The sequence below is a fragment of the Fimicolochytrium jonesii genome (genome assembly GCF_025526975.1).
Source record: "Fimicolochytrium jonesii strain JEL569 chromosome Unknown EV422scaffold_34, whole genome shotgun sequence".
NCBI lineage: Eukaryota > Fungi > Chytridiomycota > Chytridiomycetes > Spizellomycetales > Powellomycetaceae > Fimicolochytrium > Fimicolochytrium jonesii.
This window is the reverse complement of record NW_026515701.1, coordinates 264,167-288,620: the sequence shown is the minus strand read 5'-3', so window position 1 is coordinate 288,620 and position 24,454 is coordinate 264,167. Positions and strand designations below refer to the sequence as shown.

The following is a 24,454-nucleotide window of genomic DNA, read 5'->3' as shown; positions in this document are numbered from 1 at the left end:
ACGCACAAACTGCTGATTTTCCCACGGCTTTCTCCACCGATAGACCTCTGCGGAGGCAATCCTCTCGACACTCAAACGGGCCATAGCATACATACCCCGCCTAGTCGGCTTCTCCCAGAACCATCAGACTCCCCGCATGTCATTTCCAACCGTCCAAACCCCCACCGCCTTCCCAACGTTCCCCGGAACAGCAGTCCCCTCTCCACCACCTCCCTACACTGCAACGCCCCCCTGGCCGCATCCCGACGTCGACGAAGATGATCATCCGATGCTTGCTTGCCCCGTATACCCCCTCCCATTACATAATTCCTTCTCGTACAAGCGGCCAGGGTATGAGTTTGCCATGCCGGCAGTGAGGAATTTGAAGAGGAAGGCTAGGGAGGGGGAGGGTGTGGAGATGGATAGTGGGAATGGAGGAAGTGGGATAAATGGGTGGAAAGGGAATGGGTATGTAGGCGGAGAAGGGGACTTTGGGCAGCATCAACATCTTAAGCGTGCGAGAGTGGAGGCGATGGAGGGACAGCCTGTGGTCAAGGAAAGGTATGTGTTTGATGGAGGAGGACATGCATTACCATGCTAGAGAGCTTTGTCCCCACGCTGTTATTCTCCTCAGGCTGCTAAGCCGCTCTGCTGAAGATACATTTGCAACCCATCCGCCGGCGGATTTCCCACAACCGGATATCGCACAACATCGCATTCAACAATACCACATCCCACCACATCACGCCCCACAACAGAATCACATCCCATCTGAAAACCCACTCAGCTCCATACGCATCTCCACACGCTCCCTCCACCAACCCAACCGGCACTCACAATCAACCCCAGATGACATAAATCCCCACTTACAACACCCCAACCCATACGCTGACATAAACACATATTTGTACGATCTGCACGAGACACGTCGGCGGGCTGATCTGGAGGCTGGGCCGTCGTTTGGGGCTACACATACACACCATCAACAGCAGTATTCACCGCCGACTGAGATAGGAGGGACGGGTGGCACCTATGAGGGGATAAATGGGATGCTGAGGGCTTTGCATTTCGCGAGGAGAGGGGTGGAGGGATGACCAATGGGAGTTGTATAGTCGGTTGGTCATGAAGGGCAACCAATCCGTGTTGACGTGCTCAGCATATCGAATTGTGGTGTCTGAATCACGAATACCATTTGCTTATCATAGATTCATCTGAGTACGAACACTACCATAAATGCATGCATACAGTGGTTCATAAGTATTGCCGCATCATTGAGTGTGATTCCACATACGCACACTCATTCGTACACCGGGCGGATGTTCTCGCGCCTATCTATAGTCAGGGACGGCTATAACGATCTGCGCTATTCTGCAACCCCGAGAGCAGCGGGTATGGGGTCCTGATCTAAACCACAAGCGGAGGTTGCGCGCACCATTCGGCAAAACGGCCTGATGTGTCCTGCGTCTCTCTGCAAGACCGCTCGTCCTTCCGTTCGTATCTTCCCTCACCGTGGCGGTCCTAATCGACGTGCACTCCCGCTCATCCTCAGCCCATAAGTAGTCCACCCAACCATTTTTCCCTCCTGCCTCGTCAAGCTCATTCCTCTGCTATCCCCTCCTCCTCACCGCCGCTCCGCCCTCGGCCCCACAAACTTCTCCATACACGCCTTGTACGCATCCAACGGCACCGCGCACTTCCGAACCGCTTCTCGGGCTACATTCGGATCCTACATTCCAAAAAGATGTTAGTATGCTATCACGGGGATGGGCGAAACCCACAGGAGCACGTGAGGGATACTGTACCCCGTTGGGAAATGATTCCTGTAATGGGGTTCGGAAAATAAAGAATGAGTACTCACGCAGGTTCTGACATTCGGCCCATATGCACACCCTCCTCCCATCGTTCTCAGCGGGATACAGAAAACTCCTGGCTCCCCGCCTGCCCTCCTCCGTCCCATTCTCCCCCACAGCCCCGGTTAACGCACCTTCTCGAAACACGCGAAGAATGTGTCTGCGACGTCGATGCATTTGCGTAATTTGAGCGGGAAATAGGGTGGGAGGAGGTCGTCTGCTGCTGCTGATGGTGACGACGGGGCGGTGGTTGTTGGGGTGGTGAGGGAAGGCATTTTGCTGTTTGGGATGGTGTTTGGGATGTTCAAACTTGAGGAACGCGAATTCCGAGCGTTCGACGCTTTACTACAGTAACGTCTCGTTTATTTCAACACCATTGACCCTTGAAATAAGCGAAAGTTGAAATATCTGAAATCCTCCTCATACTAAGGGTATACAAACAGGTGCGCAACTAAAACGTACGCTAAGCTCGGTGAACAGGCACTCCCTAGGCTAACCCCATAACCTCCAACCCTTCCTCACTAAGAATCTGGCGAGCAATGAACTCTTCAGTGCTCAAGCCTCGTGCTCTCAGTGTTGTCAAAGTCATTGTTACCCGAACCCTAACCCTAACCCTAACCCAAACCCTCTGACCGTTGAAATAAGCGAAAGTTGAAGTAACCGGAATTGAAATAAACGAGACGTTACTGTACTGGGAAGGTTGCGGTCAACAGAATGGTTTCTTTCGCATGCGCGGCTTCAAATTCACCCAACGTTGCAAAAGCTCTGAGAAAGTGCGACGTCGTCAAATAAAGCCTCCCACCTTGACGCAGGAACGATGGCAAGCCACGCTGAGTTGACGGGATACGGTAGCTCTGAAAGCTCACAGGAGATTGCGAGGAGTCCATCGTTCAGGGTACTACATTCACGCCACATTACTTAGAAGGTTACTCGCCATCATCTAAACCGTTGGAAATCTAGAAGCCCAGAACGCCATCACGGCAAACAAAGTCGCGGCCAACCTCCCTATACGGATCCCCGCTTAACCCGTCTACCGACCACGATGTCTCGTCGTCGCCATTGTCTCGCCCACAAGATGGCGTCCGGGACCGAAGCAAGTCGATAGGGCAGGTGAGCTGCCTGGCCATTTCCCACGCCCGTTTCTTTTAGTTTCATGCGTGAACCCACGTCTTGAAGCTCGAAGGCAGGCTCTTGCTCGCATCAGAGGAATCGACGATATGGCAGAAGGTGCAGTGACGCGCGATGAAACACACTCGCGAACCAGGAACGGAGGATTGACGTCTCCCTGCAAGTAGAAATATGAAGACCTGGAGGAAAAACACCATGACCTGCATGAGGAGCTTGAGGGGAATATACAGGAGACAGAATCGTTGAAGAAGAATCTTCTAGCTGCTTCGCGTCAAGTTGCATTAGCGCAAAAGGGACAGTCTACCGCAGCGAAGGAGGTGGAAAGCCTGACCGCGACATTGGCAAAGATCAAAGAGGAACGCGCAGAGGCTGAAGCGGCGTTCAGCAAGCAAGTGCAGGGATTAAATCTTGTTGTGGCGGAGCTGAAAGGTGTGTGATCTTGTGGGAGGGGTCCGCTACCCAGTCGCTAATCATGCATCCTTTCAGCTCAGTTAGAGGCAAAGGATAAGCACGCGGATGAGCTATCGGAAAAGCTGCTCTTAGCGGAGCGCGGGGCACAGCATGAACAGACATCGCACTTGGTCATCATGAGGACGCTCGAAGCAGAGATGGAAAAGGTAGGTGGCAGAGGGGACCTGCACAGCGACATCCTCGGCTCTTCTCACACGCTCTGTTTCTTGCGACAGCTGAAACTCTCTGAACTGGATCTACGGAGACGACCCTCTCGAAGCAACGTACTCCTCACTGGCCAGTCCAGTGACTCGCTGGATTCCACGAAACCTCCAGACCCACGAGATGTCCTAATTCAGCAGCTGGAGGAAGAGAACGATGCGCTGAGGGATGAGCTTGAAGCCGCGACGCAGCCGCTTGATGGAGTGCAGACGATATGTAGTCGGTGTGCTGTAAGTTGCTACAGGACACATGTTTGGTCCTCTTGGAGCTCTCTGCTTACTCCGGGCCCCCCACTTCAGACCGCGCCTCTGTCTTCCCTCCAGAGCGCCCCATCGCCAAGACCGAAAATACCATCGCGGTCATCCAGCGTGCACGAACTCTTGCAACTGCGTGCATCAGACAGCGAAGAGCCGCCAGCGCCATCGCCCTTGCAGAGGATTATATCTCAGTCGTTGCTGAATAGCAACCCGCCAACAACGCTGCGGGATGAACTTACTGGATCTGGATTGTCCGGGTTGGAGAAGGAGGTTGAAGGTGAGTAGGCGTGTGGCTCTATGATTGGTAGCAGCGCCATGCGCTGAACACCCTTTCATTCCTAGGTTTGAGAGCGGAAAATTTGGCGTTGGTCAACTACCTGGTGGCAACGTTGGAATCGATAAACAAAGGCGTCCAAGCGCTGGATGCAAAGTAAAGCTTGCAGCTTTGACGGGCGCGAACGTGATGACGAGGTAGAAGGCAGAGATTCAAGTGCAGATAGAAGTATAACGTAGGGCCGTGGGATGAATAGGAGTGAGTAGAAGCAGATGAACTCGTTCGCAGGGATCATCAGCGAAACATTGGAACGGGGTTGGTGCAACGCTCAGCGAAACAGATTGGCTTAAAATGCGGTGACAGCTTTGGTATTGATGAACAGTGGCGTGATGCTTATTTACAAAGTTCTTTGGGAGGTTTTACAGTTCGAAATACGGAGCATATAGACAAGGGAAGAGCGACGGCGATACGCCCGGACAGAAGAGGGGAGAAATGAGGATTTACAGATCGGCTAAAGGTGAATAGATACGCTCAACAAGTCCGGCGTCATCAGTCCGACGTCGGTGCAAACGCAGCACCAAACCCAGGCCCGAGTAGCGCGGCAGCCAACCCACCGCCCATGCCGCTGAAGATCGCCGCCAACGCAGTTGAGATTGTGCTGGGACAATCAAAGGCCACATCCTTGTCGATCTGCGGCTTGTAACCCGTCCATGAAACGAGCTTCAGATCGAGAGTGGTTGTGACTTTGAGACGGAACTTGGCCCCGGCCTGCTTGTCTTGCAGTCCAGGTATTCCGCATGCGTTTGCCAAGACCGCCAGGACCGGGTCTTGGAGGAGGGTCTGCGCCGTCAGCGGCCCGACCACGGTGTAGTTTACCGAGACCGGTATGCGAATCAGGGTTTGAGTTTTCGGTTCGATCGTCACATCGTTGACGACTGCGGAAACTTTGAGTGAATTCTTCTGGTTGCTCATCACGATCTCGCGACCGTTGACGTCCCTCAAGGCACCGACCACGTTGATGCTGTTGACTTTGTACGGGATGTAGTTTGCGGAATTGACGGTGACGTTGACACCCAGTCCCAAAGCGAGCACGAACGGGTTCGCTGGCGTTGCAGCTGCGGGATTGCCAGAGTTGGTCAATCCAGGCGTCCAGGTTCCAGCCGACTTGTCCGCTTGCTTCGTAAACGCCTCTGCAGCAGCTCCTCCCGCCGGAACGAAGGGGTCCGAAATGGCCACGTCGGGTATACGTGGGAACACAAAGAACAAAGTGACTCCCAAGCCCGCCAACAGCACGAACGTCACCACCCAACAAATGGGGCTGCAAAACACCCTCCCACAGCAACCCCGCCGCTTTCGGCGATCGTACGGTGGAGAGAAACTGCCTCGTCGGCTGTGCTCGTCGTCGAGGAGTTTATACGCTTCTGTTGGGGCCTGACCGGCTTTGAAGTGTGCCCTCGGTGGCGTAGACCTGTCACTGGTGGCGTACTCTTCGTGTTGTTCTTCGCCATGTCGGTAGGCATCCTGGTGGCCGCTCCGTCCATACGATGGGTACTGGGTGTCATTTGCATGCAGGTGTGTGGCAGCAGGGTAACCTCCCAGAGTGCTTTCGCTGTCAACCTAAGTAGATGGGCGAATGAGAATTTCAGAGCGCTGAGCATGAGGTTTCCAAGAATGCTGCGCGCCACTATGGGTGCGGTCAATCTACATACCCTGTCGCTGGGGGCCCCGAAGCCGCTATGGCTTCCATGGTGATAGCTCATTTCCGTTCGTCTATAGCAGTCAAATTCTGAGCAGCAGTGATGCAGATGGTCGAAGTGGACTTGAAGGGGAATGTCGGTGCAAGCGCTTTCGTTTTGTGCGGAGAGACTTCTGCCAAGGACTCGCTCGCTCTTGGACAAGCCTCGCGCCCGTGTCGCTCCCTCCGATTCGGACTGACAGGATCGGCGTCGTGGCGATTGACAGCATGAAACTCCCATTATATAAAGTGGGAGAATCTCATGTATTATATCCAGGAGACCGGTGTGCGCAGTCGCCGCGAGATTCTGCCGCACTGAGTGGTATTAAGTACCCTTACCTTGAGAAGTAAGGTAAAATATATTAAACCGGCAGCCCGTCTGCGTGAGATCTGAGAGCCCGATCGAGAGCCTCATCTGCACCGGACTCCGTACGACCTCCCTCCCTCTGGATGAAGGAAGGTCTTGATGACGAAGGAGAGGAGAGGAGAGGGTGTTGTCCATATGTAGCGACGTGGTTGATTGCGTCATGCACGGACTCAAAAGACCGCCTCGTTCTGGCGGATTAAGACGTGGCTCGGCGACTCGTCGGAGTTTCGAGTTGCGCGCGTGAAGGGCATCTTCCTTTGAGCTCTTGTGCTGTTGACCAGTCTACGTGTTACGCTAATGGGACATTTCAAAGATCCGGTTCCTGTGCTTGGTGAACCGAAACACTCATCTTGAACACGGCTGGACGACGGTTGATGCAGCCATTGCAGCCTTGATGTCTTGCGGAAGAGCGGAGGCCTGGTTCCTTGGACGCCCCATGAAGAGGTATAAAATTGAGGGAGTTCTCCATCCCTCCGAAACATGCATCACATCGTTCTGTCCGCCTGCGCCATCATCGAACGTTCGTCGAGTTCATTCACGACAAAACGTCCATCATCCCGACAAAAGGACGAGCGAGGCCTATGAAAAAATGTCGAATCGAGTTCGGATTCAGACATGGAAGGGAGCAGGATTCGCCACAAGCATTACATTGCGGCCCTGACCAAGGCGTTTAAAGTCCTTGGGGGCGACCCGTAGCGGGAGGCAGGAGAGCAGTTCCAGCGAACTTGAGGACGAGGACGACGAAGATGCCGGCGACCAAGCCACATTTTCGAACAAGTACTCCTTGCTGCAATGTCGGAGGAACTTGAGGAAGATGATGTGGAAAGCCAGGAGACCGCTCAGCGAGTTAGGCCGCGTAGGCAGCCGAAGCGGGCAAAGGGCAAGCGGGGTAAAAAGAATGCCAAGAGCAAGAAGGGCAAGAAGAGCGAGCCCGTCACGACCCCAAACCTGGAAGATCTGCAGAGTTACCGCATTATTCAAGACCAAGAAGGGGCATACTTGACGTTTTCCTGGAAGAATGATGAGTGTTTGACTAACTTGACTTGATGTTCACTTTCGTAGCCAAGCCACCGACTACCTTATGGCCTGCTACGAGCTGCTGCAAGAGATGGCAGGTCTGCGAGGATACGTCCAGCAGACGTAGAAAGATGTAGCTTATGAGGGACAAAACAGCGTAGTTGCTGCCGCAATTTCCAATGTGGCGATAGCAACAGTCAAGTGGACCGAGCTCGCCATCTGTGCCGACTTCCCTTGGCAAACCATTGAATTGTCCCATGTCGACGCGTCGCGGGGCTTAGGTTTAGTCAGCATCCATTTCCGGTCACGTGTGCGCAGTTGTGCCGACATGTGCGAGATATTATGGGGGGTCGCTTATTATTGCTATGTGGATCTTATCGCAGATCTCCTCAGGTTATTACGGCTTTTGGACGGATGTGAAGTCCCTTGTTCCAACAAACACTTCCCCAAACACGCACGTCCGATGACACCCTGCTGAGCGCTAATATTTGGCAAGTGCAATAATCAACGCATCTTATTGAGGAGGACCCTTACCCCACCGGCACTCCCCGAAAGCCGAGTATATAAAGTCCAGCTGCGTATGGCAGGCAGTCCTCTCTCCTCCTGTGTCCAGCCTCGTCGGTCTTAGCCACTCCCGCCGTCAGAACATCCCATCTTCGCGGAACGATCTCTCTTTCTTCTTAGTATCCGCAGACAAGTCGACCACCCCGTACTTACTATCTGCCGTTGTGGCCACGTTGGAGCGATCCAATGCATTGGATGCACGCCTCCGTGCGCCTGGGAGGCATCCTCTGCGGTCTTGCTGTCGTTGTCGCACCCGTGGAAGGATATGGACGAATTGGTGAGCTCAGCCCCCGGAATGGAATGACCCGACTCCAGCCTAATCTACTTTGATCTAGGGCACTGGCTGACGGGTCAAATCGCACAGAAGCTGCTCACCAGCGAGGCCGAAGCATGGGTTCGCTTCTTGTTGCCCGACTATGACGGAAGCTTGGCGAGAGCCAGTCTTTGGGCGGATGGTATGACCTAGGAGTGGTTCATGACCTGCCTTGGATTACCATCTTCAACCATTGGCATTCCCTTACGCAGAGATTCATCTCCCGTGGGCGTCCAAGTATCATTACGTCAATCCGCCGACCGGAGACAGTTGCACCGCTAACTTCCCTGCACCGTCGCCATCGTCGCCGTGCACATGCATCCTGAGCGCCATTCAAAACTATACCCGGATCACGCATGTCGGCCCAACTCTGGAAGATCGCTCCGAAGCCATCAAGTTTTTGATCCATTACATTGGCGATGTGCACCAGCCTTTGCATGTCAGCTCGCGAGGTAGAGGCGGCACGACCGAAACTGTGCGGTTCAATGGTCGATCTGGAATGTCCTTCCATGAAGTCTGGGACTATGGACTTCTGGAGGTCTGTGATCGCTTGGGATTTGGGAGATCACTTCACCTTGAGCCTTACTTTTTGATTCTGTAGCTCCGCGAGAAACGTCTCAATCACAGTCGCACCTCATACGCGGACTACCTACTCAGCACCTATCCAAGCATGCCCGCAACATGCGATCCGTTCCTCGAATCCCAATATTTCGCTTGCCCTGCGCTTTGGGCAACCGAGTCGGCCGCTCTCGTCTGCAAACTTGTCTACCCGGCGCTCCCTCACCACGAACGCTCGGACTTTGTGCACCTTGATGCAGCGGAGAGAGCTGCTGACAAGAATGGCGAGATTCTCAGAGAGGATGATCTCGCCGGCGCCTATTTTGATGCGGTCATTGTGCAGGCTGAAGAACGCGTCGTCCATGCAGGCCGCAGAATGGCTCAGGTTCTCAATGCCATCGCCGCTAGCGCTTCCGTACCTGGTGCTGCCGTCGAGGAAGCAGGCGTAGGCGAATTTGTGTCACGTATCACGCAGGGAAGGGTTTCGCCAGGGCGTTTGATCAAACAGCAGTGATCACCTAGAGCGGTACTCGTTTCATTCCTTCTTCTGGTCATCGTATCTTCCCCCACTCGCTATTTGTGACTCTTCTGGTCGAACAGCATAGAGTTTTGGATACCCCATAGCCCTTTTCCTCCGGACACCCTCGCCTGATGGTTCGCATCCCTCCTATTCTTTCTCCTCCTTGTGTTTGGCAATCCTATGTGGATGAACTTTATCCTGGCACTTGGAAGTTGGATCTTGAGACTTTAAAATAAATCTAGAGGGCATGGTTGATTGAAAGGACGGTGGGCAACCTCGCCCCACCTCGCGTTTTATACCATTTCCCTGCGGTCCTCACCGCCGCACGTTTTGCGGTGTGGATGCGAGTCTGGAACGGATTCCGCCGGCCAAAAACAGTCAAACGGGAAGAAACGCGTTGGCTGCAAGTCTCAAACTTCAAAGTGGAAATGGGCTCTTAGACTACCCAGACTACCCCGCAATGGACGTAAAACGACCACCCATTCAGCCCCCGGTTCCTACGCCACAACAGCCTACTGGGCTGGTTCCAGCAGAAGGTGTCCCACCGCAACAGCCCGCTAACTTCAATCCACCCGGCAATTCCCCCCTTGCACGACCTGTGAATGCAACTCCTCAGCTCTCGCCTCGGACCCCCGGCGTAAGTCCACGGCAACCCGAAACGGCATATCGAACGCCTAGGAGCGAGTTGAAAGTCGCTGGCGACGATGAGATTCTGCTGCGAACGAGACCGGGGCTCGCGGGTGCCTCGCGCACCCGTGCCTGGACAGGGCCGTCTTTACCGCCTTTCGACGCGTATAAAACAGCTGTGTTGGGGTCGCCTAGTGCCGTATCGCCGCGGTTCTACTCAACAACGGATAGCTCGGCTTCGGCATCGCCTGTGACGAGCGGAAGCACAAATGGGGAAACCATGTCACCGCGGGAACGGGTGTTGTTGGCGTTAGGGAACCACCAGCGCGAGGAGCGCACCCCGGCGTCGGAGATGAACGAACGTGTTTCGGGGAAGAAGAAAATGGGATATCTGGTCACTGGAAAAGGACTGAAAAGCGGGAACGCTAGTCCGCTACCTCCTAACCCATCCCATGTTCCCGAAACGCCTTACATTGTTCGGACTGCTGCGAGTCCTCAGCCAACATCAAAGGGCCGAAACTCACCCCCTCCATCTTGGAGGTCTCATGCATCTATGTCGTCCTTGTACTCCAATCTTGCAAGGAGGGCATCGAGTCCTTCTCTGGCACATACCCAGTCGTTCAGCCAGGCGGAAGCGGAACTGGCAGGCATCGCGGTGCCACGACGGGCATCGGCGGATAGCTCGATTGTCCGCAGTAGTGAGGATCTGTTCCAAGGGGATGATAATGTAAGGCGGCATACCAGCAGCGCTGGCAGCGTTCGAGCGAAGAATCATGAGTCCACGAAGAAGCGAACGCAGGATGAGGGGGCTCGTACGTCCCTGCGGAATCTGACGGGAGTGTCAAAGATTCCAGCCAGCCTAGCATCAACGGGGACGTTAATCAAGGATAAAGCCATCAAACACATGAAAACGCCATCGGGATCAAAATACGAAGGTGAAGTCGTGGATATACTGGATGTACCACCGAAAGAAGTGGCTAGGCAGCTGGCGTTGATGGATAGTAAGGTGTTTCGGGAAATTCCGCGTGCAGAGCTGGCGTCAATTGCGTGGACTGGGCAGGACAAGCAGCAGCGCGCCCCACAGATTGTCGCAGCGACACAGCATTTCAATCAAGTTGCATTGTGGGTGGCGGAGCAGATTGTGCTGGCGGAGAAGGTCAAAAGACGCTTTCAGCTCGTTTGCCACTTTATTGGGGTTGCAAAGTACTGTATGGACCTCAACAATTTCAACGGTCTTCGCAGCATCACTGCTGGCCTGCAATCCACGGCCGTTCACAGACTAGAGCGGACGTGGGCGATGGTTGGGCGGCGAGAGAAGGCGGTGTTTGACAAGATGTGTGACCTCATGTCGCCATTGAGCAACAGTGATGCGTACCGACGGCGGTTGACTGAGACAAAGCCGCCCTGCGTACCGTATCTGGGCGTATGGTTAGGAGATCTGACGTTTCTGAATGAGTGCATCAAGAAAGAAAAGGATGACCCCAATCGCGCCCAGCAACTTGTGGAAAGACAAGCGCAGATGGATGCTCTATTGGATGATATATCCCGATACCAGCAAAACAGCGTATACCCACAGCTTGAAGTAGTCCAAGGGATCCAGGATGCTTTTAGTTCTTTCCAATTGTCTCAGGACGTCAACAAGATCGAGGAGGACCAGTACCTACGCAGCAAAATTGTCGAGCCGAAGATCACGCCGTCGAGCTCGAAGGGTGGTGGGGTCGACACTGTCGGGACAGGGGACACCACCGGTAGCGGCAAGTCCGGTACGATCAAAGTGATACGGAATAGGATACGAGGAAATAGCGCGAGCATTCGATGTGAGCCGGCTAGCAATGCGGGCCTTTTGGAGCTGCACATCGGGGATGGTGCGTCCGACGACGGGAGCACCGCGTTCTCGGATACCATGGTGACAGACGGCAGTAGTATCAGGACGGGAAGCAACCGCACGATCGAACGGCATGGCAGTGTCCAAAACCATTCCAACCTAGGTGGGAAACGATCAGGAAGCGAAACAAGCGACCGGAAACAATCTCCACTAGGGACGCCGGCTCCCAGCAGGACGCCGGCGACACCGCCCGCTCGATCCACACGCGACACTAAGCCGCTGGCCGCCAACAAGATGAGCGCCGCGGCGGCCGCGAAACGAAAAGCGCGCGGGCATAGGAGAAGCAAATCTGGATCCGCTGCCGTCACGTACCACGGCTCACCGCCGGCTTCGACACCTATGACGCATAGGCAGTCGCGACTGTCCATGGGCTCGATATCGGATTTCTTGGTGTCGAAAGGTTGGGTGGATGAGAATGAGGAGGATATTGAGTTGATGAATGATAGCCGGGAATCGGATATCAGCAGCCCGTCGACTTCGCATTCTGCTAGCATTGAGATTAATAGTCGTGGAAGACGACTGACGAGTTCCGCACGATACGTGAGCGCATCAACAACATCCAACGCTTCGTCCGGTGTCCGGCGATCCAGTCGGTCGCTGCAACAGCCGCAACTGGCAGCCGGTGACTTGGTTTCAACAACGGACCTAAATGAACTCGTCACCCCCGTCGAGAATCAAGGCCTACATCTCGTTGCGCTGGACCAGCCCGTCGGATACATCGCACCAGGCTCACATGACTTTGGGGATCCAGATCTGAGCGTCACCATGCTACCATTCGGCGACGGCGATCGAGCCGAAAACACATCCGCCAGTTTCGAAGACTTCACGTTCAAAACCTGCGACATCGACTGCATGACCCCCAACACCGACGGGGGTTACGATTTCAATTTCCTGGCACCGAAAGCATCACAGGCGGTCATTGATCAACATCCGCACATAAACGCGAATCACGTACAACCGCACAACCAACCCATGCCGTTGCAGATCAAACGCATCAACTCGTCGCCGAGTAGCGTGGCATCGCCAGCGTCGTCGAGCGGGAGTCTGAACGTAAGCCAATCTCCGATGGTGGATGCGCGGGATAAGCCCCCGATCCTCGAAGGCCGGAGTGGATCGTCGTTCTCAGGGTCCATCCGCAGCAATACCCTCCCGGAACCCATCTTGCAAGGGTATCTAGATAAGAAGGAAGAGCTCACGGATATCGGGAAGAAAGTCCCGGGACGGAAATGGGCACGTGCATGGGTTGCCTTGTACGGCAACCCGCCGCGGTTGGAGATCTATCAGCAGAATAAGGCTGATAGCGGGAAAAGCTCTCCGCGCGACTTGGCACCGAAAACTCCAACGTCCCCGACGGACTACCCGAGCAACATCCCGACTTTTGGTCTGACACCTCCCACCCTCCGCGCGGGCAGTCCGCTGAACGGCAACAGCTCTTCCCAGGAACGCACCGATATGCTCGACGGCGGCAGTCCCGGTACACCTGTCCGAAGCGAGTTGTCAACGGGGTCAGGACGCCCATCATCTCCCGCACAAGGTCTATCATCCACGGGCAGCCCATGCCCCGCCGAGGGGGAGCGGCCAAGCACGTCTGGGCCAGCGGGAAAGGCGCTGGGCCAGAAACGACGGCTGTGGCATGCCATGTCCGGATTCAGCGGATCGACGGTTGGATCACAGGGGAGTGGGAATGCGAGAAGTCGGATGGGATCGACGGGTTCTGCGAGAGGGTCCAAGTCGTTGTTTGGGAAGTCTGCCGAGCAGGAGGTGAGCTTTCGTCCCACACTGGGCTATATTTTGGTCCCATGGAATGCGTCCGCTGTTCTGACATTTCGCGTTCTCGTAGCCACCACATCTATCCCTCACAGAGACGATCCCACTCCTCCGACAAGGCAACTGCGTCGGACCCGCCCACTACAAAAAGCGAAAACACGTTCTCCGCCTGTTTCCCGGACCGGGCGCGCGACGGACCGTCCTCTTTTATACGGGCAGTGATCCCAGCATGTTCCAATGGATTAGCGCGTTGAAAAGTGTTGTCGGTGACGAACTACGGACGACGAAAAGCGCATCAACGCCTACGAGGGTTTGATTGTGGGAACTCGTTTGATGGACATGGTTGCCATCCTGCGCTGGACATGCAGCACCTTCCCTGTACAGTTTTTGGGATTTTGATGACATATTTTACCCGATCCTTGTTGTATCATAACTCTATCGAACCTTGTTTGAATCTCAATTTTGGTCGCAACATTGGTAGCCACTAGAGACCTTCTCATTCAATGAATAGGTCCCTCAAATGAACTACATCACACATGGATGGGAAAGCTTCTATTTTGCATTTTTGGTAAACGAGCCAGACATCTCCAACGCCAACGCCTGCAACGTCATTGACATGCCATCCTCCACATCCTCGTCCAGTAAATCCTCCTCGATCCTCCCACCCAGCAACGCGTCGTCTAGCCGATTGCCTACGTCTACGCCAAGCAGGTTTTCCGTCACCGCTCGCCGTCGGAGATCTTCCTTCTCCCTCCTGAAGTCGGATTTCGAGGTGTTCACTGTGGGCGCAAACTGCACGGTGGCATCTTTCATGCCAGACAGGCCGACGCCCGAAGCTGATGGTGTCATCTGAGGGGATAGTGAGTCCAGAAGTGGGGTCTGGGATGCGTCGCCAGCTCGGCGCACAGGTGTGTGCTCGGAAGAGCCGCCTATGAATGAGTCGCTCGCGAGTCCGTTCCCACTGACTATCACGCCGGTGATTGGCTGCCCTATTGTCTGTAGATCGTGTATACCTGCCGTGGCGGAAGTGGCATCGGCGCCGGTCACAGAGTTCGCGACGGGATCCCCGCTGTTCGCTGGTCCGCCAGTGTTAGCAGTTAGCGGTCTCGCCGGGCTGTTGATTTGTGGCGGCAGCTTTAACCGGATGCTGGGATGCTTCTTGAAAGCCATCTGTCCGCCCCACAACCAGGCCGGCAGTCTAATGGGCAGCTCGACCTCCGCGCTAAACTTTTCGACAAACTCTCCCTCTTCCGACCCGATCGTCCCTTCCTTGTTGTACCTGCTGCTCTCGTATAGTATAGACGACATAGTCCAGCACTGTAGCTTGCGCAGACACATTATGAGGGCACTCGTGACACCGGCGCCGTCAAGACAGTGGACGAATAGCGGGTAGTTGTTGGGGTCGATGACAATTGCGAGGATCTGAGCGGTTTTCTGGAACGTCAGCGGGATATGCTCTTTCGGTTTATCGACACGGACATGCAGGGCGGTGATCTTTTGCTCGGCACAAAAGGCGGCCAGGTCTGCGTTTGCGGGTTCGGGGGTAAGCGACAGGATGCTCTTCAGGCGAAGACGGGTCAGAAAGCGGAAGTTGCGTGGCTTCGGATATCCGCCCCGGTAGAGGTCATCTTCAACCTGACCATAACGAAACGGAGGGTATAGCGGCGGAAGGGTGTTCATTACAGGCGAGTCGGCGACGGCGGCGTGGGGTGGGAAACCAAGAGTGGGAGTAGGTCAAGAAAGGTTCATACTGCACTGTGCCTGGCCAGACGCCTAGAGCAGAATGATACGAGACGTTGGCCTCCTGCAGCCGCCTGGGTGATCTCCCTTGTTGATAGGAGGAAGTGGCGGCGCAACGCCGTGGGCCTCCGTCGGAGAGTCTGTTGGTCGTTTCTTCCCACGTTTGTCCAACTGCAATTCTGGGAGTGTCCGCGAGCGTCACTTCAATAGACGCGTCCATATGCGCTTTCTCGGGCAAGAAGTCTGTTGGGACCCAACTTGGAAAGGCAACATCCCTTCCCAGAGACGAGCAGCTCGAAACGCAATCGTCCGTCAGCTCCCACCCAAGTCGTTCACTCCCACTCGCTCTGCCTGAGCCTATCAACTCTTCTAACTCCTTTGTCGCAATAGGAAAAAGTCGTCAACATGGTTAGTGTCTGGGCCTTTGCATTGTCTGGCAATCCTGCAAAGTATGACACGACTAACATAATATTGCATGCTGATCCCCGATCTACGCACTCGTCCGACTCCACCACTTCCATCTGTCCACTCCAAACGAATACTATGTGTCCTCTCTCGTATGCTGCACGCGAATCGCCATGTAGTCGATTATGGAGTATAACGGTTCGGCCATCATGGCTATGAAAGGCAAAGGCTGTGTCGCAATAGCAGCCGACCGCCGGTTCGGAATCCAGCTCATGACCATGTCCACCGACTTTCAAAAGATCTTTGCCGTCAACGATAGGACTTTTATTGGACTGCCAGGACTCGCTACCGACGTTCAGACGCTGTGAGTTCATTCGTGCGATTGAGGATAAAGGCTGTCCCAGGCGTGGGAAATGGACGCGTAATCTGAGACTTATGACCCCCGTTTTTGCAGGTCCGAGCTGTTCAGATTCAAGACCAACATGTACAAACTGCGCGAAGAGCGGGATATCAGCCCAAAGACGTTTTCCCACATGGTATCCTCAGCATTATACGAGAAGAGGTATGTGCCTGTTCGTATGAGATAGCCTTGGGGGCATTACGGATCGTCCGCGAAGCGGCCAGTGATCGTTCGCAGAAGTTGATGGCATCTTCCAGCTTCTTACGTCATTCTTCAATCCAGATTTGGACCATACTTCTGTGAACCCGTGATTGCAGGCCTCGAAAAGGACGGCTCGCCATACATCTGCTCCATGGACATGTTGGGATGCATCAACCACGCAAAAGATATCGTCGTTAGCGGGACCGCATCGTCGCAGATGTACGGTACCGCGGAAGGTCTATGGGAGCCCGATCTTGTAAGAATGGCCACTGAGCAGAGAAAGAAGTTGCACTTGTTGATCCCACTTTGGCCTGAATATTGATCGACATTCCGAATTCCCCCACAGGAACCGGAGGAGCTCTTCGAGACAATTTCCCAAGCGATGATGGCCGCCGTCGACCGTGACGCGAGCAGTGGTTGGGGTGTGGTCGTCCACGTGATCACCCAAGAAGGGGTCATTACGCGGACCCTTAAAGCTCGTATGGATTAGATGGTTGAGATTTTGGGAAGCGGCGAAGGGAGAATGGCGTCGCAGGTTTTGCCGCTGCCCTTTGTACATTTCGAATATCAAAATGAACAGCGCACAACAAAAATACTACAATTATTCAAGTATGACAGATCCAGCGGCGGGTCGTGGTTGTGTATTCGATTATGTGCATTAGGTGGGGATATCAATGCTATGGTGCTTCTGATGGCAATGATGATTATGTGTGTTATACCATCGGGTGTCATTAAGAGGATTAACGCCCATTCATCCTAACACCCGAGAGCCACGTGTTTCAGTGGATGGTAGATATAGCTAAAAGGCCTTTCATCGCCGCACAAAGGTGGTTTTCGACCTCGCAACCTTGGACGCAATAGGCGACGACGGTTCCTCCAAAAACATCGGGTCATCGAAGCCCATGCTCCCACACCGACCCATCCGCAACTCCGGCTCTGGCGTTCCCGAATGGTGGTTGTGGTTGTCGACGCGAGTGAGCGATTGTTTGGCCAGATCAGGCGTCGAGGCACCGGCAACGTGGGGCTCAGCGGCGGCAGCGGGCGAGTGGTTGCCGTGGTCGCTCGCGCCGTTGCTTTGCGGATGCATGTCGTCGGTAAGGTCGCTGCCGTTTACTAGAGGCTCAGAGAGTGGGACAGGGGCCGGTGCAGGCTCCGAGTCCTTGTCTTTTGTCGACACCGGCGCTGGCTTCGCGTCACGGGATGCGTAGTCCATCGGCTTCTCCGCTGGCGGCTCCACCGACTTCTCTAATGGCTTCTCCACAGGCTTGGGGGCAACCGCCGGTGTTTCGCTTTCCGCACTCCCTTTGTCCTCCGACGTGAGAGCAGCCACCTGCGTGCTAATTTCCCTCCCAATCCACCCAACCACATCCAATACCCGCTCATCAAACGACCTATGCCGCGGCGCCAGGGACGGCATCGACGCCGACGCTGCCGACAGCGATCTTCCCAGCCCCAGCGATCCCCCCTCTTCGAGTGACGACGTCCGTGGCTGTGGCCGCCATTTGCCAGCAATCAGCGGCGACAGCCCGTTGTTCGTGGACGGCTTCGTGGGTGATGAAGTCGCCGATGAGGGCGCGGATGTTGACTGTGGGGCTTTCTGGTTTGTGACGGCGGCCAGGGCGTAGTAAGCTTCCGTTAGAAGGATGTTGAATGCGAGATCTATGTTGGTGTTTGTGAAAGCTGAAGTTTCGCTGAACAGGAAGGTGTTGGCTAGGGCATAGGCTTGCGCTTCGTGCCGTGGGACCTCACGAAGCGACTCTTTGTCGGAGTGGTTGCCTACGATCATGATGACCGGCTGGAATGCCTTGTTGGTGTGCTGGCGGAAAGGCGGAAAGGCGAAAAACGGGGTCAGAACAAGAAGTGTCTTCTCTCGGCCTTGAGACATCAGCTGACATGCCGCAAACACACCTTGCTTTGGAAATCCCGTACCCACGTCCGCACACGCTGGAAGGACTCTTTGCTCGTGATATCGTACACCACCATCACGCCGGTCGCCAAGCTCCAGTAAGATTGGGTGATTGAACGGTATCGATCTAAACCTGAAGTGTCGACGACCTGCATTCGTTTACTTTCGTCAGTACCGGAGTCCCTCCAGCTCATCCTTTTCGACGAACCCGTTCAACACACACCTGCGCCTTCAATATCCGCTCCGACGCAATTTTCAAGGTCATAGTCCCAAAATCAATCCCAACAGTCGGCTTATGCCGCTCGCTGAAGGGTCGCCGTAATATGCGCTGGAATATCTGTGACTTGCCGACGCCCGAGTCGCCCAGGAGCATGATCTTTACGAGCACATCGTTCGCTCGTTCTTTGCTCGTGAACGCCCACATATTTCGGAAGGGCTTTCCAAGCAAACAGAAGAGCCACCCTCCTCGCTCGTGCCTTCAGATGGTTGATGTTTATCGACTCGGACCGAGAGCTTCTTTTCGTAGTGCACTTGTCCCACTAATTCTTATTGCAGACCGCGAATTCGTGTCAAATTCCCAACTTTTCAACCGGAATGGACGCTAACAGCAAGACAACGGATTTGGGACAGCCTGAGGAGGACCGAAGTGCTGTCTTTTTGAGTAGGGTTGTGAAGTTGTGCATGCACATATGGGTCCTACAGGCTCCTAACGGGGCTGAGGCTTCGCGGTGAGGCTTTCTCCGCCGCTTCCCGCGTCAAAAAAGGCCGTCAACAGCGTCAACATCAAACGCCAAAGTTTTCCGGGCGGAGGAGTCGGAGGTGTGCAGGCCTGACTTTAGTCTCCGACCTTACTCGCAGCCAGACAGACAGAAAACCGGATGCAGACAGACGGACAACCCGAAAGACAAAGTTGCTCGTAGTACTTCGCATATGTCTAGCTTTCTCAGCGAAGTCCTCTGTGCTTCGCACCGCAACCAAAGTCATGATCGATTTATGACTTTGACGACATACTGTTTGATGGTATTTTACATGGGACTATCACGATTCCCAAAAATCTCAACTACTATATACAAAAACACGCCAAAAACGCTAGCGGTAAACTTCCCCTCGCGCCAGAAAGGAAAGTTCCCTCTCCTAAGCTAGGAACTATCGTTGAGGGATTCCGAAAAGCGCCATGCCCTCCGTCGCCATCTCCAATCGCTGTGCCATTCCTTTGATCTTCCATATCAGAGCTGTGCACATCACCGTCGTGAACAAGCTCCATAATAGCATCAGGGCTACCGCAACGTACAGGACCGTGTCCATCGTCAGCCCTTCGGTTTCACTTTTCGGGCGAGCTTCGTGGATCGCCCTTTGGCCGACCGTGGCAGCCTCCGTTACCACGGTTGAATCATCATCCGCCAACTGTTCGCGGGTATCGCCGTTCGGCGACTCCTCTTTGAGTGATGCTTCACTTGCGGTCGAGTCATTAGAACGCTTTGCCGAGGCGGCACGGAATATCGATTGTAGCTTGATATATGCTTCTTCACGTTTCACGAAGGAAGCGAAGAAGTATTGCTGAGAAATGAAGCGCGTAAGTATTCGTACTTCTACGTACTTCGAGGGGATAAGGACATCTCACCTTCCCGTCTTTCGTGTTGATCTGGATTGCATTGGGTATCAGAAGCATCGTACGCTTCTCGATGCTTTGTATGGCGGCAAACGGAATCAACAGGTTTGTGATGTACCCAAAAATGTTGGAGCTGAAGCAGACATGCTCGATCGTGAGGTACATTCGTCCTTGCACGAGGATGTCGCGTTGTAAGGCACAAACGTAGTCTGTTGAATGTTCAAAGTACGATCAGCGTAATTGTGGGATGAGATCTCCAGATATAAGGATACGCACCATCGACATGGATCTCTTTCTTGTCCAGTTCCGGGAAACATCGATGCAGTTCCCTATTTCGTCGCTCAGAATAATCCACAAGATACGCGATCTCCCTTGGCAATTCTCCACTCGCCCTCCTCTCCACCTCCGACGTCGAGGAGCTCGCCGGCTGCTCCCCTGGCGAGGACGGCAGCGGCGTCACAGATACTGAGGTGGGCACCGACGATCTGTCGCCCTCCCCTGAATTCTCATTGACCGTGTGCCGCGAAGGCCGGGATATTGATAATTTCCGCTTGATGGCATCCCGAACTCCAAGGTGGCCGCTGCTGCCTTGAGGCTCTGCGCTGGCAGCGACCGCAGCCTCGGAGTCATGGACACCGCGGGGCGCGGTTGCACTCGATCCCTCGTTGTCCAGTGATGAATCTGATTCTTTGGAGGATTGTGAGGACGTACGGCGGTGGCTCTTTCGGTGGGGTATTGGCAGGAGCCATGACGACACGTTGGCGCGGGGTAATGTTGAGAACTTCAGTCCTCCATGACCATGCTTATCGCTCACTGCACTCTCGCTCATGGAGTTGTATCGGCGTGCGGCAGCCGAGTCAGCTACTGAAGGTGGAGACTCGGCACTTGCGTCTTCGGCGCTTGTCTTTAGCGTGGCGAGCGGAACAGGTTGGAATTCCGTTGAGGAGTTAGGTGACTTTTTCGTCGCTTCCAATGAGATGGCTGAATCGGGCGGTGTCAAATCCAATGCTCTACGGCTCTCGGGCATCGACATTCTGAGTAGCTACTAAGTTTGGCAGTAGGCGAGAGTAAGAGCGATAAAGGGAACACTGCTTGTTGCTTGGTGTTCCTTGCGGGTTTACGAGTTGCAAGCGAGGCTTAAAAGTATGCAAAAAACACTTCGGATGGGGCTAGGGGTCCGAAAGAAGGCTACAGGCTTGATATACGGGTGGACGCTTGTATGTGGGGACACGTTTCACTACTAAACAATGTCGGTTGTGGGGAGTGGGATGGGATGGCCGGGATGCTTGGGTGTTTGTTGCGAAGAACGCTAAGTGGAGATTCGGGGGGAAAGCGCACGCCGCGGCCACAGAGAGACAGGGACAAAGGGACAATCCACCGCGACTGCGGGAACGCGCGCCCTGCGTCATCATGATTCAAACAAGGTTCCGCTCCCGCATCCCGCACCCGCAGTCAGTCTTGGCAGGCTGGCTCTTGGAGTCCGCCAAAGTGGACTGGATCACTGGACAGAGATGCCAAGTTCGAAGGTTGACGGGGGTCCCGCGACCAAGGTCGGGCGACAGAGCTATGTAAAGTTTTAGGTTCTCAGCGTACTACCACCTAGGGCTTCCCCGCGGCACACACAGTGTGCGGCCAAGACTTAACAACGCGCAGCCACAGCCCTGTTGAGGTGCTCGATGTCACGAAGATTTGCTTGGCAAAGCTTACTCTTTTGGCATGTTTCGACGTCTTTCGAAGCGAACATCCGGTGCAGTCATCCAATGCAACCCAGGAGCGGCAAGAAACGCGCAGGAGGGCTTCAGCCGTTTCGATTCCAGGTATCTCAGCGCGGGAGAACGTATATTATCGTATGTATCCAAAAATAAGTGCCACTAGTACATGTCGAATATCGGGAGAGAATATAGCATGAAGCTTTCAGGATGCGAAGGTAACTTGGGAAGGAGAGCCCTCTTAGACGGGTAGATCGCCTCCCTTGTGAAATGACCCAGAGTGATCACTATCTGATGGCACCTCGTAAACGTCGAACCTGAAATGGGAAAGACAGTGGAAAGTAAGGAAATCAATCCGGGTGCACCACAAACAAGGCAGATCTCCATTACCATCGACTCCTGGTTTTGGTCCGTTTGCTATTGAGCTGCACCTCAGAACCACCCCAGAACTCCCCGCAGTTCCTAAAGATCCCTCTGCTGAACGGATTCCGCATCCGTCTCCGCCAAGAAGGCTGGGCCATGTCCCCGGGTACCACCATGTAGGACAACCGCCACCAATTGGCGCCTTCGTTCGTGGTGTACGCTTGTGAGATCTGCCAGAGTTGTGTCAAGAAGAGGAAGAAGCACCAGATGGAGTTCAAGAGAGTCCATATGGCGACGAGGAAGGCGAAGCCGTCGTAGGCGAAGTAGCCGCAGAGACCGTCGATCGGGAGGCTGCATTCGTAGTATGTGGGCGGCCGCGGTGTGTCAAATAAGGAGTCCAGATCTGATTGGTACTTCATGTGAGTCTGGTGTGCTTTAAAAGTGGAAGTTAAATTCGAAGACCTACATGCGAAGACGATATGCACGAACATCCATGCTCCAAGCGGCAGAGTGCCGCTGAACAAGATGAAGTAGCGATGATTTAGTGCACCAACTAGAAGAAGTTGTGATGTTAGCATGCGCTGCTCGTGAACAAGGCACCTCATGTTAGATGACTTACTGCAACTGTATGTCCATGGACAATGGCTGTTTGAGCGAACACCGTGAAATGAGTAATCAAAATTCAAAGAGGTAGGGATGACGAGGATGCTACTCACTGATCGAATTTGATCACACAGCGATCGCACACTTTACAATGCTTGCTACGTATTGGTTTCTTGTTCTGTGGGTTTGAAGACCTGATAAGTCGGCAGTTTTGCAGCAAATGCAGTGAAGCCTCAGTAACGTACACAGCATGTGATGCAGTATGATCTTGGCTCCAGTTTTCCTGTGGTCGCTAATGACAAGACGGTCTTGACGAGGGAAACAGTTACTCCAATTGCTCTGCCATTCAATCCGAAAGGAAAACACACCTTACCTGCACACGCTCATCAACTGTCTGGCTGCGAATATACCCAGGATCGGTATGTATCGTCTTGTACAGAGAGTAAATACACGTGCCGTAGCACGCGAGGAAAAATATGTGCTCAAGGTACAAGAATCCGGTATCTGTCAGGATGCGAACGCCTCATAAGAGTTTGGCCCTTGGTACTCCGACCATACCGTGAGCTTACATGGTACAATCATCAACCAGCAAAGACCGACGAAGGTCAAAGTCGCCTGAGGAATAGCGGTGATAAACGGCGTTTTGACCAGATTCCGCGCACCGTGCAACAGATATCGTACGACCAACTTTGCTTGCACAAGATAGAAGAGAAGGGCGACGGTGGGTATGCTGAAGTAGTATGGGAGAGTCGACCCCGCATAGAATGAGAAGAACAGAACGACAAATGGGGCAAGATACACGATTCGATTGGTGGTGCGCTGGAATTTGTAGATCCAACCGATGTCAGGATTCGTGAGATCCATTAGCGCCATGGAACACTGTCATTACGTACCTGATCAAAGGGCCGCCCATCCTCATGCTTTGGTTTGTCGGTTGGCGCATAGAGCTCAATGATCTCCTCGAATTGCCGCGTTTGATTACGTTCTCGCGCCCAATCTGCCGGTGTTTTCCCCTCCCCGTCTTTCAGGTCCGTTCGCGCTCCCTTCTCGATAAGCTTCGTGGCGAAATCCATGTGGCAAGCAATCACCTGAATGGAAAATGTATGAGAGCCGGGTTCTTCCCAGTTCCAGATTTGCTCTCAAGCACTCTTACAGCCCAGTGAAGCGCCGAGTACCCGGTCTGATCCACAAGATCCAGCGCAGCTCCAGCCCGCAATAGCTCACGCAACGAATCGATCGAGTTGCCTTTATATGCGCTCCACATCAAAGCCGTGCGCCCCATCGTGTCCAGACTATTCACATCCATGCCAAGCGCCAGGAGGAATACGATCATTAAGGCGTTCCCCGCATGTGCAGCGAGGTGCAGTGCATTGTAACCCTGATTGTCCTCCAGCGTCAGATCGGCCCCAGCGCTATGTAGTATCGACACGATTTGTACGTGTCCACTCCTAGTTGCCCAGTGTAAAGGTGTTGCAAGAAGCTCGCCTATGGAAAGCATAAGTAACGATTCGCCAGGACACTTCATAATGTCATCCGTACCTCCAGTTGCGTCCACTTGAGCACCACGTTCTATCAGCAGTTGTGCAATACGCACATGGTTGTTCTAGGACTCGAATCAGTATACCACCCTCATGCGAACGTGCAAGTCCAAGACTCACAATGCTGGCCCAATGTAATGCAGTACAGTTTTCCGCATCCCGATCCGTTGCGGCATTTTCGCCAGAGTCCAAAAGCTGCTTCACGCGATCATAGATGCCTTGTTGTGAGGCAAGAAAGAGGTCCGGTTCGGGAGGAGCGCCTTTTTCGAGCATATCTGCGTGTCTCTCGTTAGAGCAAGGTCCGCGACCCAATGGCACCCCAAGACCGCCATTGCTACTTTCGCAGCCGCCAGCCTAAATACTTGAGGTATGCACACCAACACCTACCTTTCAAATCCATCATGTCGTCGTCTTCTCCTGGAGGAGGTCGTATTGTTCGAGTATGCGACCTATCCGCGTTATTCAAA

General features: G+C 54.0%; 12 protein-coding genes across 12 annotated transcripts; 4 read left to right on the top strand and 8 right to left on the bottom strand.

Annotated features, from left to right (window-relative positions):
- The first annotated feature begins 39 nt into the window (after positions 1–39).
- EV422DRAFT_544725 (uncharacterized protein) lies at positions 40–1,192 on the top strand. Its single transcript, XM_053071416.1, is given in 3 exon segments — positions 40–409; positions 428–540; positions 614–1,192. The coding sequence occupies 3 exon segments, from the start codon at positions 137–139 to the stop codon at positions 1,071–1,073; spliced, it is 846 nt and encodes a 281-aa protein (XP_052921741.1). The 5' UTR covers positions 40–136; the 3' UTR covers positions 1,074–1,192.
- A 408-nt stretch (positions 1,193–1,600) lies between these two features.
- EV422DRAFT_571524 (uncharacterized protein) lies at positions 1,601–2,104 on the bottom strand (the record flags this gene model as incomplete). The annotated part of the gene is made up of 3 exons (XM_053073000.1): positions 1,601–1,705; positions 1,782–1,799; positions 1,964–2,104. The coding sequence occupies 3 exons, from the start codon at positions 2,102–2,104 to the stop codon at positions 1,601–1,603; spliced, it is 264 nt and encodes an 87-aa protein (XP_052921740.1).
- Positions 2,105–4,709: 2,605 nt separating this feature from the next.
- On the bottom strand, positions 4,710–5,907 carry EV422DRAFT_581280 (uncharacterized protein; the record flags this gene model as incomplete). Its single annotated transcript, XM_053073368.1, has 2 exons — positions 4,710–5,769; positions 5,870–5,907. 2 exons carry the CDS (start codon positions 5,905–5,907, stop codon positions 4,710–4,712), a joined length of 1,098 nt encoding a protein of 365 aa, XP_052921739.1.
- A 1,816-nt stretch (positions 5,908–7,723) lies between these two features.
- EV422DRAFT_544709 (S1/P1 nuclease) lies at positions 7,724–9,633 on the top strand. The gene is made up of 4 exons (XM_053071415.1): positions 7,724–8,120; positions 8,179–8,298; positions 8,369–8,694; positions 8,758–9,633. The coding sequence occupies exons 1-4, from the start codon at positions 8,030–8,032 to the stop codon at positions 9,226–9,228; spliced, it is 1,008 nt and encodes a 335-aa protein (XP_052921738.1). The 5' UTR covers positions 7,724–8,029; the 3' UTR covers positions 9,229–9,633.
- EV422DRAFT_278156 (uncharacterized protein) lies at positions 9,508–13,947 on the top strand. Its single transcript, XM_053065937.1, has 2 exons — positions 9,508–13,507; positions 13,587–13,947. Exons 1-2 carry the CDS (start codon positions 9,695–9,697, stop codon positions 13,827–13,829), a joined length of 4,056 nt encoding a protein of 1,351 aa, XP_052921737.1. The 5' UTR covers positions 9,508–9,694; the 3' UTR covers positions 13,830–13,947.
- Positions 13,948–14,692: 745 nt separating this feature from the next.
- Positions 14,693–15,193, bottom strand: EV422DRAFT_500901 (protein-tyrosine phosphatase; the record flags this gene model as incomplete). Its single annotated transcript, XM_053068157.1, has 1 exon — positions 14,693–15,193. A coding segment is annotated over one exon (501 nt), but the record flags the coding sequence as incomplete, so codon positions are not given.
- Positions 15,194–15,467: 274 nt separating this feature from the next.
- On the top strand, positions 15,468–16,869 carry EV422DRAFT_544706 (nucleophile aminohydrolase). Its single transcript, XM_053071414.1, has 5 exons — positions 15,468–15,661; positions 15,838–16,022; positions 16,113–16,220; positions 16,341–16,515; positions 16,606–16,869. Exons 1-5 carry the CDS (start codon positions 15,659–15,661, stop codon positions 16,747–16,749), a joined length of 615 nt encoding a protein of 204 aa, XP_052921735.1. The 5' UTR covers positions 15,468–15,658; the 3' UTR covers positions 16,750–16,869.
- Positions 16,870–18,932, bottom strand: EV422DRAFT_544702 (P-loop containing nucleoside triphosphate hydrolase protein). Its single transcript, XM_053071413.1, has 3 exons — positions 18,389–18,932; positions 18,168–18,314; positions 16,870–18,075 (listed from the first exon to the last, which is right to left on the bottom strand). The coding sequence occupies exons 1-3, from the start codon at positions 18,587–18,589 to the stop codon at positions 17,071–17,073; spliced, it is 1,353 nt and encodes a 450-aa protein (XP_052921734.1). The 5' UTR covers positions 18,590–18,932; the 3' UTR covers positions 16,870–17,070.
- A 32-nt stretch (positions 18,933–18,964) lies between these two features.
- On the bottom strand, positions 18,965–21,074 carry EV422DRAFT_623235 (uncharacterized protein). The gene is made up of 3 exons (XM_053074215.1): positions 20,051–21,074; positions 19,787–19,983; positions 18,965–19,722 (listed from the first exon to the last, which is right to left on the bottom strand). The coding sequence occupies exons 1-3, from the start codon at positions 20,805–20,807 to the stop codon at positions 19,312–19,314; spliced, it is 1,365 nt and encodes a 454-aa protein (XP_052921733.1). The 5' UTR covers positions 20,808–21,074; the 3' UTR covers positions 18,965–19,311.
- A 702-nt stretch (positions 21,075–21,776) lies between these two features.
- EV422DRAFT_277891 (uncharacterized protein) lies at positions 21,777–22,578 on the bottom strand. Its single transcript, XM_053065934.1, has one exon. The coding sequence runs from the start codon at positions 22,449–22,451 to the stop codon at positions 21,870–21,872; it is 582 nt and encodes a 193-aa protein (XP_052921732.1). The 5' UTR covers positions 22,452–22,578; the 3' UTR covers positions 21,777–21,869.
- On the bottom strand, positions 22,380–23,732 carry EV422DRAFT_278010 (uncharacterized protein). Its single transcript, XM_053065936.1, has 6 exons — positions 23,343–23,732; positions 23,019–23,268; positions 22,823–22,953; positions 22,695–22,757; positions 22,466–22,627; positions 22,380–22,399 (listed from the first exon to the last, which is right to left on the bottom strand). Exons 1-5 carry the CDS (start codon positions 23,520–23,522, stop codon positions 22,559–22,561), a joined length of 693 nt encoding a protein of 230 aa, XP_052921731.1. The 5' UTR covers positions 23,523–23,732; the 3' UTR covers positions 22,380–22,399; positions 22,466–22,558.
- On the bottom strand, positions 23,534–24,260 carry EV422DRAFT_500936 (ankyrin repeat-containing domain protein; the record flags this gene model as incomplete). Its single annotated transcript, XM_053068161.1, has 3 exons — positions 23,534–23,934; positions 23,989–24,052; positions 24,108–24,260. The coding sequence occupies 3 exons, from the start codon at positions 24,258–24,260 to the stop codon at positions 23,534–23,536; spliced, it is 618 nt and encodes a 205-aa protein (XP_052921730.1).
- Between the last annotated feature and the right edge of the window lie 194 nt (positions 24,261–24,454).

What these genes read in the sequence shown, in the direction of transcription:
- EV422DRAFT_278156 (XM_053065937.1), top strand. Translation starts at nt 9,695, where the DNA reads ATGGACGTAAAACGACCACCCATTCAGCCCCCGGTTCCTACGCCACAA. An exon ending in GGAAGTCTGCCGAGCAGGAG is followed by an intron (nt 13,508 to 13,586) that starts GTGAGCTTTCGT and finishes GCGTTCTCGTAG; the next exon opens with CCACCACATCTATCCCTCAC.
- EV422DRAFT_544702 (XM_053071413.1), bottom strand. Translation starts at nt 18,589, where the DNA reads ATGTGGGCGTTCACGAGCAAAGAACGAGCGAACGATGTGCTCGTAAAG. An exon ending in AGCGGATATTGAAGGCGCAG is followed by an intron (nt 18,315 to 18,388) that starts GTGTGTGTTGAA and finishes AAACGAATGCAG; the next exon opens with GTCGTCGACACTTCAGGTTT. An exon ending in TACGGGATTTCCAAAGCAAG is followed by an intron (nt 18,076 to 18,167) that starts GTGTGTTTGCGG and finishes CCTTTCCGCCAG; the next exon opens with CACACCAACAAGGCATTCCA.
- EV422DRAFT_544709 (XM_053071415.1), top strand. Translation starts at nt 8,030, where the DNA reads ATGCATTGGATGCACGCCTCCGTGCGCCTGGGAGGCATCCTCTGCGGT. An exon ending in GGAAGGATATGGACGAATTG is followed by an intron (nt 8,121 to 8,178) that starts GTGAGCTCAGCC and finishes ACTTTGATCTAG; the next exon opens with GGCACTGGCTGACGGGTCAA. An exon ending in GGGACTATGGACTTCTGGAG is followed by an intron (nt 8,695 to 8,757) that starts GTCTGTGATCGC and finishes TTGATTCTGTAG; the next exon opens with CTCCGCGAGAAACGTCTCAA.
- EV422DRAFT_278010 (XM_053065936.1), bottom strand. Translation starts at nt 23,522, where the DNA reads ATGGATTTCGCCACGAAGCTTATCGAGAAGGGAGCGCGAACGGACCTG. An exon ending in ATGGGCGGCCCTTTGATCAG is followed by an intron (nt 23,269 to 23,342) that starts GTACGTAATGAC and finishes TACAAATTCCAG; the next exon opens with CGCACCACCAATCGAATCGT. An exon ending in CTGGTTGATGATTGTACCAT is followed by an intron (nt 22,954 to 23,018) that starts GTAAGCTCACGG and finishes GCATCCTGACAG; the next exon opens with ATACCGGATTCTTGTACCTT.
- EV422DRAFT_544725 (XM_053071416.1), top strand. Translation starts at nt 137, where the DNA reads ATGTCATTTCCAACCGTCCAAACCCCCACCGCCTTCCCAACGTTCCCC. An exon ending in CAGCCTGTGGTCAAGGAAAG is followed by an intron (nt 541 to 613) that starts GTATGTGTTTGA and finishes TATTCTCCTCAG; the next exon opens with GCTGCTAAGCCGCTCTGCTG.
- EV422DRAFT_623235 (XM_053074215.1), bottom strand. Translation starts at nt 20,807, where the DNA reads ATGTCGATGCCCGAGAGCCGTAGAGCATTGGATTTGACACCGCCCGAT. An exon ending in GAAAGAGATCCATGTCGATG is followed by an intron (nt 19,984 to 20,050) that starts GTGCGTATCCTT and finishes AACATTCAACAG; the next exon opens with ACTACGTTTGTGCCTTACAA. An exon ending in TCAACACGAAAGACGGGAAG is followed by an intron (nt 19,723 to 19,786) that starts GTGAGATGTCCT and finishes TTCATTTCTCAG; the next exon opens with CAATACTTCTTCGCTTCCTT.
- EV422DRAFT_544706 (XM_053071414.1), top strand. An exon ending in GCTACCGACGTTCAGACGCT is followed by an intron (nt 16,023 to 16,112) that starts GTGAGTTCATTC and finishes CCGTTTTTGCAG; the next exon opens with GTCCGAGCTGTTCAGATTCA. An exon ending in TCAGCATTATACGAGAAGAG is followed by an intron (nt 16,221 to 16,340) that starts GTATGTGCCTGT and finishes TCTTCAATCCAG; the next exon opens with ATTTGGACCATACTTCTGTG.
- EV422DRAFT_277891 (XM_053065934.1), bottom strand. Translation starts at nt 22,451, where the DNA reads ATGAGGTGCCTTGTTCACGAGCAGCGCATGCTAACATCACAACTTCTT.